The 14,368-nt window shown below is 39.3% G+C and overlaps 1 protein-coding gene across 2 annotated transcripts in view; it reads right to left on the bottom strand.

The window, feature by feature from the left end:
- ARHGAP42 (Rho GTPase activating protein 42) overlaps nucleotides 1-13,888 on the bottom strand; it is a 148,493-nt gene extending 134,605 nt beyond the window's left edge. For both annotated transcript variants that reach the window (XM_042023756.1, XM_042023757.1), the window contains exon 1: nucleotides 13,735-13,888. In XM_042023756.1, the coding sequence (XP_041879690.1) occupies nucleotides 13,735-13,888 (154 nt within the window). The remainder of the gene's footprint in view (nucleotides 1-13,734) is intronic.
- Between the last annotated feature and the right edge of the window lie 480 nt (nucleotides 13,889-14,368).

The following is a 14,368-nucleotide window of genomic DNA, read 5'->3' as shown; positions in this document are numbered from 1 at the left end:
ACTTTTAATAAAATTTAACAAAACAGTATGACAACACTTCTGCAGGCAGCACGACATACAGAGCATAAAAAACTCTACTGCACTGTTAGTAGGGATTATCTGAAGAATCTGTTTAGCTTCAGAAAAATATGCTGAATACCTTTGCTATTTTAATACAATATACCCATCAACTGTTTTAAGATCTCACTCCTACACTTAAAAGTGCCTGTTTCATAAGTACCCCAATCAAACACTTTCAAACAGTAACTCAAATGTTACAAATGGTATTTAATGCTTTCATAGATAATAACTTTTTTTAAATTTCCAACTAAAGGCATATGTAGAAACTGAGATGGAAGTGAAATCCCCCTATAACACTTACAAGACACTTAAATTACTCAACACATGCTTATAAACAGCAAAACCAGAGAAAGATGTACAAGTTAAAGATAAATCTCCCCAAGTCACAAGGTTTACTTCACTGTGGGACAACTGTGACAAGAAGGAAGGCAAGAACTTAGCATACAACTAGTTTAACTTTGATAGAATCCAGATGTGGGATTTGATATGCAGAAACTCCAACTCCCACTGGTGCAGAACCTCATAGTCTCTGCCCCTCTTCACTGCACTCAGCCCCTCTTGCATACCCCACAATGGGGCAGGGGGATCAAGATTTAAATCACTCAATATGTTTTAAAAAGAAAACCAAACCAACCAACCAACCAAGAAAGTATCAAGCTACTAAAACATCCCCCCAACCCATTCACTAGTTAGAGTAACATTCCCGTCTTGTGTTTCATGCCATCTGTACAGATGCAATTGTTGTTCAAGTGCCATTTTGATTTACAAAGGGACAAGAGAAATGTTTATCAAAATAACGCAGATTCCTTTGGGAACGTTAAATGTTCCAGAAAACATTGTAAAATTGACGCTCGACCCAGCAACACAGTACTCAGAGCTCCATAATGACTCAAGAGAAGTGATAAAAGTAGGCATGCAAATGAGTTTTTATTGTAAAACAGTCTTAAAGTCTCAAGGTGCATTGACAACTCTGGCTTCTCACAGAGAGCATCAAAGAGCCTCTGGAGTGTCAGTTAGGAGGAGTTGTGACAGCATAATGCATATTTCACTGACAAATGATTTGGAAGCTGTCAGAAACCTGGTGGCGGAAAAAACCACATCATCTGCAACGCCATTTTAGTAAATTTAAGATGATTACCTCTCCCAGGGAGATTTGGGATAAGCTGCATTAAGAGACAAGAGTAAAACAAACTGAATCAACAAAACAAAGAATTACATCATTGTTGTGCTGTAGCAATGCAAGCAGAATAAGAATAAACACATTTTAACCTGCTGCATTTCAACTACACAGAGAAGGCCCTAACCAGAAAAAGTAGCACTATGTCCAGTTATCCACATTGCACAAGAATATAAAAACCGTAAGTTCTTAGGTTGTATGGAGCTAAAGGAAGTGAGTAGATTCTGTCAATTTGTGGGTTTCATTCACTTAGACCAGAGACCAATGTGTCTCTTGGATTACAAAAGAAAAAGAATGGCAAAAAAAGGTACCTTTACAAAACTTGTAATTTTTCATTTCTCAATTAAACCTGAAAAAATAAATGCTAAACAAATTTCTTGAACATGGCCTTAACATTTTCATCTTCCATCCTGCAATCTGGGTATAAACAAAAGGCGGTAAGACTTAGACGAACATCGTATCAGTTCACGGGAAAATGAATTGTATCATGCTGGCTGGGGTGCAGATGATGGCTAAGAAACAGAAGCTACAGCTTGAAAGTGCAAACTCAAAAATTCTGTATGACTGTATCAGGAAATCTCTCATCATACAAAAAAAGATTTGGCTATGTAAACAGGAAATGTACTGCTGTGCCTAAACGCCTCTTCATAAAATGAAATATTTTGGATTTCTCATTTGACCTTAGGCTCCCAAACAGCATGAAGATGCAGCAGTCCTAAGCACGTGTAGCAAAAAGCCAACCATACTGACTGTATTTGTGAGAAAACTTCATTAAGTCTATTGCCAAGCTCATATTTATGCCTATAAGAATCTGCTTAGACACACCTCTGTGTTCTTCTGTCAGTGTTTTCTATTTTCCAATTAAACCAGTCATGGTAATAGATGACAAAACACTGTATATACAAGAACTGTGAGAATTTTAAGGTTTTTGAAGTACTTCAGATTATATCTATCTCAATAGCATAACAAAGCTAAGTTATTAAACCCACTTTCCGGACATTAAGAATCTTTGAAAAATGTTAGGTTTGCTATCTTTACATACCTGTAAGACAGCAACTTGAATTGAACATATTTATTTAGTGTCTCTATATATGAAAAGAAACATAGTATCACCATCTTCAGCTATTTGGTTTTGTTTCAATGTATATTTGCACGGGCATGTATATATACTAAAATAATACAGCCTAGTATTCAAAACTAAGAAAGTGGAAAAAAAACCCAACCAAACCAACAAAACCAGACACTAAAAACATCTCCCCAAGACAGTTATTACAGCATAGCACCTCCATTTTGTATCACAACGCTGATAACAAAGTAAGAACTACCAGAAGAAACCATCTGAGACCTTACTTGCAAGTATTTTAAATATGAAAAAGATTAAACTGTAAAATGTCTTAAGGATGTATTCTTCACAGACTGAAAAGTTTCACTCACACATGTACCTTCAAGTAATGTAACTTCATGATTTGCAAGTAGACTCAAAACATTTCTTTTTAAGGCAAGACAATCAACAAGCCTCATACCCTGAACAGGAGTTTCAGGACTTAATACTTCAAGTCCAACAGGTATAAGTGAACAAGACTGCAACTTAGGGGGGAAAAAAAATCCAAACAACTTAAGATTTTCCAGCAATGAAAAGTCCATTATAGTCTTAAGGAGGTATCTTACTACTTTTGCAGTTGCAGGTTTATAATCTGAATTTGTATAGCTTCTGCCAACACTTGGATCTTCATGCACATTGGTCTCTTAGAGAAACTTCCCATCAAGATTTTTTCCTGTGATATAAATAAGTCTTTAACTTTCAGATTAAGTAATGGCAAAAAACATACGCTATATGGTATTCGTAGTTTTCAAGACGCTGAAGCATTTTCATATGCTCTTCAAATGTTCAAAGGGTCTTCTTTGTGCCTTCACAATTTTTCAGCATTCTCCAGAAAACAAGCAGCAGAACCAGACTCAACATCGATAAATGCAAAAACTATCTGTAAAACTCCTCAAATAATACTTGCAAACATCATACATCTCTGGCATCTGTCAGTCTGAAAGCCCGTGTTCACTTTATTAAATGGACTCAACTCCCCCTTCACCAGCCAACTACTTTCCATAGTCAGTGTTAGCTGCCCTGGGGGCATGCCACATTTGCTGTTTCTTGACTTGCTGAAAATGTCTTCAAACAGATTATGCAAGGACAACAAAGAGTGATTTGCTGCAATTCTAACAATTTGCAACTCTCAAAAAAGAAAAGCATGTTTTCCAACACAGAAGTCTCACCATACTTTTTAAAAACAAAAAGCAGCAAGGGAATTCCCTCTAAAAACCAGAGTGAAGCACTGGCCATTGTCAAGAAGAAAATATGTTGAGAAGCTACAGTACATTCATTTCCTTGCTACTTCAGTTGAACTGACTTACATCAACAAATTTATCAAATTAAGGTAACAAGTTCTTATATCCAAACTGTACAAATACAACCAGTCAGGAGTTCCTAGACAAAGACCTATGAGTCAAAAAACATCAGGCATTCATGATGCTTACCAAACTGCACTATTTTTCCCTACTTTTAACCATCAGGCTTGGTCAATAATATGCTGAAACTGGGAAAAGAAAAAAAACCAGGAGAGGTGAAGAAGCCATATTACATTTCAGTATGTGCACACGGTTAATCAAATATTAATATGCCCAAAGATTATTTTAACCTCACCTACTTTGTTGTGGCTTAAACCACCTCCTATTTAACCAGATCTGATACCAACTGAAAGCAGCAATTCTTTTCCTTGGATCTGTTTTGTACTATTGCATCTCTGCCTGGTCCCACTCTCTGGCTCTTCAAAGCACAACTCAGATGGAGAAACCAACTCATAAAATACTGAAAATGACAAAGCCCAACTCTTGATGACACTGACTTTTATGCAAATAGCACATACCATGAGACGAGATTCACAAAAGCATCTCTGAGTACACAGAGCGAACTGAAATTTTTATTATAAGCTAACTATTACTTTTTATTAAGAAGCCATTAGTTCATTTTTCTTTTTCTATACTAAAACAGATTCTTCATAGTAGTATGCAAGTTAGTACAGCTTCATACAACATCCTGAATTGGATGAGACCCACAAGGGTCACCAAGCCCAACTCCTGGCCCTGCACAGGACAAGCCTGAGAATCCCAACATGTGCCTGAAAGCATTGCCCTTCAAGCACTTCTTGAGCTCTTGCAGGCTTGGTACCATAATCACCTCCTTGGGGAGCCTGTTCCAGTGCACACCACTCTCTGGGTGAAAAAAAATTTTCCTAATACCCAACCTAGAGGTAAAATATTTTATAAATACTTCTTATTTACCCTAGAAGGTAAAAAACTTGACAATACCTCATGAATGAACAGATGTATTTTTACACAAACATGTTTCAGCAGTATCAGTCTCTCAAATGTTCTCATAACTTCTGCACTTCTCCAGAATAAGGGGAATTTACCACTCCTACAGTAAAGCTCAAGTCTTACTTATTTCAAGGTTTCCCGGAAGGTAAGCGACATAGCTCTAAAGCTTCCCTGTGTATGTAGGCCAACTGGTAATTCACAAGAGGAGCACAGAAAGTTATTTATTTTCTTTTTTTCTTTAGGTATCATTACACAGCTTGTTTTAATGGCAGTGGTAGTTCTAGACATGAAAGGGTTCAAGAAGAGAACAGGCTCAGAGCACTCTTTTTCAAAGCAGCAAGTTTCTTCTGCATGCTCCCTGCAATCTAGAAGTAATTTTAGGCTTAGAGGAAGATCACCCCTCTATAACATTCATGGGTTTAAACAGTTTATACAAATAGTAAATTCCACAGAAGATGAATTCCTGTGTTCTCCCTACTCCTACCTCTCTTGACTCCTCCTCATCATTTGTAAACAAAGGCTAAAGGTAAATAAGGTAAGACAGAAAAGGGTGAGAAGATGGAAAGAATGGACTTACAGAGGAATGTAAACTTTTTGAATAGCAAGGTCCCAGTGTTCCAAAGGCCTCGACAACACTGATAATCTAGGAAGGCATTTGAACATCAACATGCACCCCTACAACATCACATATCTCTCTGTTCTTTCATTTAAATATGATCTGCACTTTTAAGAACTATGGCTTTTAAGAACTGATCTGCACATATTTACACTGACATTTGGCCACTTCTTGAAATTAATCTAATTATTACAGCAGGAAAAAAAAAAGTTTAAATACATCCAGTTATCCCTTCTTGTGCACTTTCGATTAGCAAACAAAGAACTCAGCTGACTCAAAGGAAATGTCTTTACTATGAAACCCTACCCCCTGTATTGCTTGTTTTACCAAGGATTTGTGGGGTTTTTCCATGCATGGTGGTGAGATAGTGGCAAGGGTGAGGACATAGGGAAGAAGAGCAAAGATGATTTTTATATCTGATCATTTTCTAGAAGCAACCAGGTTCTTGCCCAGGTATTTCTGAGCAGAAAGCAGCAGGAAGAAGTCAGCATAAAAAAATTATATCCTTAGAAATCTGAACAGGTCAGCTGAATGACCACCTCATCTAAGATTTACTGTAAAAGAATTAAAAATTTGCAACTTTTTAATAATTCATTCCCCTATTCTTTTCCTAAGTTCACCTGTCCCTATCAACAAAAACAGAACAATTCTCAGTCATCAAATGCCTGGACGGCAGCTGCTCTTTAGGAACCAAAATGTTTCTCTTCCGAAGACAGAAGCATGGAAAATACTTGGAGAAGAGCTTTATTTGGTTCAAGGCAAGGTAGAGGCGGAGGAGTACTGCAGAGGTGGCTTCTGCAAGAAGACACCAGAAGCTGATCTCCTGTCAGACTGATGGTTCCACAAGATCAAATCACAGAATCATAGAATACCAGGTTGGAACGGACCTCAAGAGTCATCTGGTCCAACCTCTTGGCAAAATCACAAATTGATTCTTCTTATTGTTACCTGTTTTATTTTTCATTATGTTTACTTTAAATAAATGCTTTCACAGTAGAAAATTAATCCTAATGGTGATACCTACTTTAATTTACATAGTATCTTCCAGAGACCAAGAGTACCTTTGTAAACAGACACTACAATCCACATCTGGCGGGCAAACCTCTCTTTAACCAACCTGCAATTCAACTAACATCAGTAGTAGGAAAAACTATATGACCGAGGCATTGCAGCACCTTGTATCCTGCCTTGAATATTGAGCTAAAAGAAAAGACTTCTTAAGACGTACAGAATTTCCATACTGTTTTCCCATGTCAGAACTACATTAAGCAAAACACCAGAGTACAGTAACATGTTTAAGCTTTTGTGTCCTGTGAAATACAAGTCCGCATAATTCAGGAGAGGGAAGTGATTTAAATTGATAACTTCTGACTAATCTGGAAAACTACGCTGTAACATAGTTTATAACGTGCTGTGAAATGTATCTTTCTAATGAAAGCTATTTGCACTTCATAGGGTGCCAATGGGAGGTTACATTATTGCCCAACAGTACTTCAATTCCATATTAATATGGAAGAAGGTCAAGTTATTTTTCTTCAGTTTAAATATATACTTCATTGCTACTGCCTTTAAGATGCTGAGACTTTTTCGCCTTTAATGACACACTTGAGGAAGCCGTAGTACTACATAATCAAAAGAGGACCGTAACCATTGATTTCATTTAATGATTGATGTTCTCACAGAATATGAGGAAAGATAAAACTTATGAAAAATATTATGCTAGTTTTGTTTTCCCTACTTTTAGAGCTCTTGAAAACTTAAAAGTGAATTTAAAAAGGCATAGAAAAGAGCTACTAAAATGACCAAGAAACCAGAGAACCACTTAGAAGAGAGGATGAGAACAGCTTGTTCAGTCCAGCAAAAGGATGTGATTATCACCAAGCAAATCCAAGTAAACAACAGTACAGAAATGTTGAGTGAAAGGAAAATTAGCATAAACAAGTTTGAATTTCCAGATTAAATTTATTTTTAATGAGGTACCCAACTCTCAGAGTAACAAGGTTCTAGAACAGCCTTCTAGCAGAAATAGAAAGGATAAAAATTGTTTTTAAAATGGAATTTGACAAGTAGGGATTACATTAGGTAATACTAGCAGGAGACTGGATTTAATAAAGTAAATCCATGTCACCAAATTTCCTTATATTCCAGATTTATTTATAATTACAGTTTTGAGAATATAGGAAAAATAGAAAGACAAAGATATAGCACTGGCTTATTATTCAGTAGGAAGAAAGACTGTATTGTCCTCTGTATTTTTTTTTTCTGCAGAGGATGAATACGAAGTTATTTACTATAACAGGAAACTGCAAATTGCTGTAGCACTTCTGCCCACAAAAACCCAAGAGATCTGGACAAGTTCAGTGATCACAGCATCATATTTTCCATTGTAGTAAAGACAATATTCCTCAAGCAGCTGGTCTCTTATTAATAGAATTCATTTATCTTATTCATAGCAAATGAAGCACATAGTAGACAACAAGCCAACTGGCCCATTAAGAAACAGATTAAATCTGACCTTTTAAAGAAATCAGTTTTAAAATCCTAATTAAAAAAAAAAAAAAAAAATCCACAATATTTTCTTCAAGCAGAGACATCATTTCGTATGGCATTTGAAACTCAAAACTGCTCCTTCAGTAGCCTGACATAATCCAATTACAAAGTTTCTCTAAAGAATACCAGTTTCAGTATTAAGGCTTAAGAACACCCATGTTGAGTCATTCAAGGTCTTTGTTAATACAATAATCATTACTGACAGTATGGAAATTCACCTGCAGGTACTACTGGTTCAAAATGAAACACCATGTGATGGCAAGAAAATAATGCGCTCTGTAACAGTCCACTAGATCCTGGTATTTGTTTTCTTCACATATATTTGGCTAAAGATAATATGATACAGACTGCAGCTGCTTTAAACACTAGAGGAAGCAATTAAGATCCTTCTCTGGCCACCAACCAACTTACTGTTGGTACCTCTGCATAAAAGGCAGAATACTGATGGAATTGTTTTTGGAAGTTACATCCATAATCCACAGATAATGCAGACACCAGCAGAGGTTGCACAGGACCCTGCAAATGCCCATCAGAAGTAACAGAACAGCAATGGAACAGATAACTTCAAAAAAAAAAAAAAAACTAATGGCAATGAGTAACTTCCTTTTAGTGGGAAAAAAGAAAATGTAGTCTCTCACTGCAAATACTAGTTGTAGGACAGGGCTGAAGTAGGTGTGATGACCACACATGTGCTCCATGAAGCTGCTGGTGACTATTGTGAATGCTTACTTACTAAATAAGTGGGAATCTGGGAATACCCCAGAACAACATAGATTATATGGTCTAGTTTAGTTAGCATCACATATTTATGTATACAAAGAGGGCAACATTTTTTAAAATTGGGAATAATATATTTAGGGACTAAGAAATGTAAGCTACATCTACATAGATAAAGGAGAACGACTGCTATCAAACTTCAGCAATTACTACTCAATGAACTCAGTCTTGCTTCACTTAGAATCTGGAAAAGACATTGCAAAGACATAATTTCATGAAAATATGTGAGGCTAAGATATCTGGGAAAATGCATGTCTCTGGAAAGATACAAAGGTTTTGGTTTTTACATGAAAAAAAATCCCCAAAGAGATAAAAATATCCTAAGTTCTTATGCTGTAATCTTGTCCTTTTTTTTTTTTTTTTTCCAGGCAACTAATCCCCAAAATTTCCCAATGTATAAACAGGTTCATCACTGTACTTTTATAATTAGGTTTAGTAGAGACGAGAATCATCCCTGAAAACCCTGAAATACACCAAGCAACTTAATACAGTCTTTCTTTGTGTGAAATTTCTATAAAACCTTGGTAAATAACACCCCCTTGCAACCCTTGCAAAAGACAGTATTTCTATCTTGTTTCTCCTTGTGTCAAGTAGTAAAATAAAACTAACAACTGCTACTAAATTACAAAATCCTAAAGACATCTGCTAAACCTTATTTACATTACATGTATATATAACACCATAGCTCTGCATTACTGTTTGTATCATACTAAGACTTGAAAAAGTATAGTATTACTTAAAACAGCTGTAAACCTACTGAACTTTCAACCACTTAACCCAAAACTTAGGCAGTTCTCATCTGAACTATATAAGTGAACTTGATAGGACTTACAATGGAGAGGGCCTCAAAAATCAGAGGGAGAAACAGAATGCTTCTGCACACAATGAGCCATAAGATCACCTGTACACGATGCATGTCACTTTTCTGGATTGTTTAATACAGTATTCATTAACTTTGGCAAGTCAGTAGTCCTATTACGGAAATTAAAAGCATATAAGTAGTTCTGTAATGGAATTTCCTATATAATCTATAGGACAACACCCTAGACTAGGTTGCTTTTTCAGAAGACAACTACAAAGAAATTTTAAAGTACATGACTGGGAAAAAGTACAGAAAAAAAATAGACCTGATGCTTTCATTGAAAACAACCTACAATCAACAAGAAGGAAAAATATCAATTCTGCCTTAGGAGTCATTCTACAGCTGGACCTCACAATGTGAAGCATTTAGGAATATGCACTTTAAACACGCACCTGAAAGATCTATTAAATTAGGTGACTGAATAACTTATGAAATCAACTGTTACCTAATAATCAAGAAGGCCAGTTGTAACAGGAAACCATTTTTTCTAAAAAGTTTTTTACCCTCTTAATTCCAAAGTTAACAACAAAAATCCTCTTCTGAGTGCACTAAAAAACTGTATTTGCTTATATATATGCTTCTACTTAAATGTGCCTATACACAGGGCTAAATCTCTGTCAAAAGAAAAATTTTTAATATAATAGGAAAGTCTATTATATGCATAAACTAAATCTTTCAAGAGATACTAATGCATTTAGTACCTCAGCTGATTTGAAAAAGGAAGCGTAGTCCATCGCTATAAATACTAATTGTAGGACAAGGCTGAAGTAAGCATAATGGGCATATGGATGGGATGCTAACACCCAGCTAAACTGAAACATATCATCTGTGTTGTTCTGGGCTACTCACAGGGTCCTGCTTATTTAGAAAGACAATGAAACACTGCAAAAAAATGCTAGGAAAAAGCTGCTGATGATTTTATATCAATCCTAGCTTTATCAGTTCCCACTGCATTCACAACAATCAACTGCTGCTTCATGGAACACAGTATTACAGCTCTGCATGCTACTTTGGAAACCAGCACTCTCCAGAACTAACGCAGCAAAACCACATCAAAATAAAGTCTGACTCATTTTGGGACCACTCCAAATAAAATGCAATATATTTGCATACTACACTGAGCCTATTTGTTCTACCTTCAATTTATGTGGAATCTGTCAGGTATTTATAAACATTGCATTATTACAGTATCTTCAATACTTGATTGTGCAAATATTAATATTTTGGAACATTTGTAATACAGAATTTCAATTCTACCTGAAAAACCATGCACATGCTGTCATTTCATTTAACGGAACTTACATTTAGCAACCTTTAAAATATTATTGTGTTTTCTAACTGCATTAAGTCAATTTCACTGTCTCTTCTCTATGAATGGTCAGGGATGACATGTTCCAAAACTCATTTCCATTGAAGCTCTGCAGCACGGTCCAGATTTTTTTACCCCATCAGAACTGATCCTACAAAATGATGTGTAAATAAAAATCCTAGATCACCTAGACATAAAACATGGTAAATAATGCCTGTTTTGCTTCTGGGCTTGTAGGTTATTAAATATTCAAAAATCAAATCAGAGTTATCACTAAACTCAACTACTTCACAGTTTGATTTTCAAACACAGTTAAAGAAATTAAAAAAACCGAAGGCTGGCATAAGTATTCCACACTTCACTGACTTTAAAGGTGAGTAGGAGTAGCTAATTTGCTTAAACAAATAAAATTTCTGTGCTCTAGAAATATACAATAGTGTTACTTGCTGTAACAGGTACACTGTTCTTGCAGCATCTACAACAGTCTGCAGAGAATAAGCTCAGGATTTCTAGTTTGTTGAGAAAAATCCAGACATTTCCCCAGTGGCCCTAACATGGGAATTAAGGCAATATTCTATAGAAGGCACAGGCATGAAATTAAGGGATTTGAAATGAACAAAAGGACAAAGATTTCCTACTATACCAGAACAGACTTTATTTTTCTAAGGGTAAAAGACACACAACATTCTAGATCTGTATACAGGATACAATAAGCATTGTGTCAAATAGAATAACATTTAAACGACAAGTTTTAAAAATCATGAGAACTTACAAATGAAGTAGTCATTACTTAAGAGAGAAATATTGTTCTAAATCCTGCAAGGACTCCTAAGCGTTCTCCCCAAAACGAATGGGATTACTCACTTCAGAATGAGGGTTCAAATTACTTCTCAAATACAGTATTTTTTCTACTGCAATCTGTCTTTGACACTCATTAAAGGCTTGGGTTGGAAGGGACCTTAAAGATCATCAAGTTCCAAACCCCCTGCCATGGGCCAGGACACCTCCCTCTAGACCAGATTGCTCAATGCCCACCCAACCTGGCCTTGAACTTTTCCGAGATGAGGCATCCACAGTTTCTCTGGGCAACCTGTTACAGAGCCTCACTACACTCACAGCAAAGACTTTCTTTCTAATATCCAATCTAAACCTACCCACTCCGTTTAAAGCCATTACCCATTGGCCTATTCACTGCATATCCTTGTAAAAAGTCCTTCTCTGGCTCTTGTATGCCCCCCTTTAGCTACTGGAAAGCTGGGAAATTTTTCCCAGAGCCTTCTCTTCTCCAGGCTTAACAGCCTCAAACTCTCAGCCTGTCTTCAGATAGCCTAAGAAGAAAGTTGTGTTTGTTCATATTTGATCTGGAACCTAAAGTGGTCAGTTCTCACTGCTAGTCAAGGTCAAAAAAAGTACTGATGTGGTGTCCTAATCTGTCATTACTATTTGTGCATGCTATTTTATAGGACCAGGTTTGTAATAGTAAGTTTTTACTACTTAAAACAAGCTCAGACTTTCTGTTACATGAAGAAAGCTTCTTAGCAACAAGAAAGGCTTAAAGTACAACTACAACATTTTTGCATGAAAAAAAAAAAATGTACCAATGAGTTTTTAGAGATATAGACAGACTGATACACACACACATAAGCACTATTTCTGTGTAATCGGTCATCTCACATCCTGTGGGCATGGGTCCAGGAATTTATTAAATCCAGTATAAACTCACATAAGATACTAGGCTTGTACCCAGATACTCACTAAAACTTTGATGTGTGCAGAAATACATGCACTTATATGAAAAAAAACTCTCAAAAAGACAGGAGCTGCTTTATGTAAATGCAATGCTGTAAATACACGGTTGATGCATGAACAAGTACAATTCAATCCTACTGTTGGGCAAATAAAATCCTCACAATTTTTTACCTCCTAGGTAAGGACACAATCTTTGGGTTTAGACTCCAGGTTAGAAACAGTTCTTAAGAGTTCTTAAGAGCTACAGAACTCGGAGTAACACCTGTCCCCTGTCCACATAACAAACGGTACTGCTACCCCTAACCCAACAAAAACCAGCACACCATGTCAATGTGGCAGATGTTTTTAAGGATTAAAGCGATTCTTTCCTTTGACTGTCTCACCTTGCAAAAAGAGATGCTGTAAGTTACTTCTCTGCTCTCCATGAAAACTTTGGGCAACAGGTGACTTAAAGTCTAGTTTTATCTCTTAAAGTCAAAAGTGACTTAAAGACAAGTAGATGGCAAGGTTTACAGGACGGGAGGACAAACCGAGTCTAGTGACGCTCCTGGGCAACTCCTAGCTTTCACTGTATGATCTTCAGAGCATGACTGCCGTTTTCACGCCCCAGAAAGCTGTCACAGCTCAACTCACAGACTTTTAAAAGCACTACACTGTTCGTGTTTATCTCTGCTCTCAGAACCTTTCAAAATACATAAAAGTTAATCTACCACACGAAGACGCGTGAGTATGGGGGGGGAAAGACAGAAACACTCCGTATAAATTCACTTCATTATCTTGCTTTGCCCACTTATTACGGACATCTTCGTTATCTGAAGACACGCAACTAGCAGCCGGCGTGCCGGAAGAGACCCCGCCGCAATACTCCACGCCTGGTCCGTACCGTACAGTGATCTGCGCCGCGACTTTCCGCCCCAGCCCCGACCCCGGGCTCTGCCCGCATCCCCAGGCGGGACCACCTGGCCGATCCGCGCCCCGGCGGCGCCCCCGCGCTGCCCGCGGTCCCGGCGGGGAGGGCGCGGCCGGGCCCCCGGGCCGGGGCAGGGCCCGCGCCTCCCCCGCTCCCCGGGGACACCCACCCGGGCCCGCCGCAGGCGAGGCGAGGCACAGCAGCGGGGAGCGAGAAAGGGAGGGCGCGGGGCAGAGAAAGTTGAGGAAGCGCCTTTCGGCGGCTGCCGGCAGGGGAGCCCGCGCCCGGCGCCCATTCAAACAAAAGAAGCCCCTTCTCCTGCCAGCCACCCCGGTCCCGCCGCCCGACTCACTTCGCAGGGCCCCGATGAGGAGGCTGCCGTCCTTAATCAGCTCCTTGATGAATTTGTTCGTCCTCTCCAGCTCGATCTCGTGACACTTGAGGCGCTCCCTGAAATCCGGGCTGTCCAAGTAGGAGTCACTGAACTCCAGCGTGGGCAGCCCCATGGCAGCGGTGGCGGCCGCAGCCCCCCGGCCGGCGGCGGAGGGAGGGAGAGAGGAACGAAGGGAGGGCCGCGCCGAGAGACGGCGCCGAGGGGAAAGCGGGGGAGCGGCGAGGCGAGGCGCGGCTGCCGCCTTCCCGGAGAGGCTCCCGACCCGCCGCACCGGCCCGCTGGCAGCGGAGGCGGCGCGCTCCGGCCGCTGTCACCCAGCTACATTGCTGCCCGCGGAGCACCGCGGGCTCCCAGCGCCGCCGCCCCTCCGCCGCTTCCGGCAGCGCTCACTCTTCCTCCGTGCCCGGCGCTAACTCCAGTGCGAACCTCCCCCGGCCCGGCCGAGGAATCCCTCCTCCTCCTCCCGGCGCGGCATGCTCACATGCCGGGGACGCGGCCCGGCAGTGCCCGCCCCTCGCTCGCCGCCCCTCCGCGCTCTGCCCTCCAGCGGCGGCCCGGCCCGGGGCGAGGTGGAGGGTCTGCGCGGCTCTGT

This window comes from Corvus kubaryi, unplaced genomic scaffold (genome assembly GCF_017639235.1).
Source record: "Corvus kubaryi isolate FWS band 111438036 unplaced genomic scaffold, C.kubaryi_AGA036_p1.0 37256, whole genome shotgun sequence".
Lineage (NCBI taxonomy): Eukaryota > Metazoa > Chordata > Aves > Passeriformes > Corvidae > Corvus > Corvus kubaryi.
Note: the sequence above shows the minus strand (reverse complement) of the source record. Positions and strands in the feature narration are given on the sequence as shown.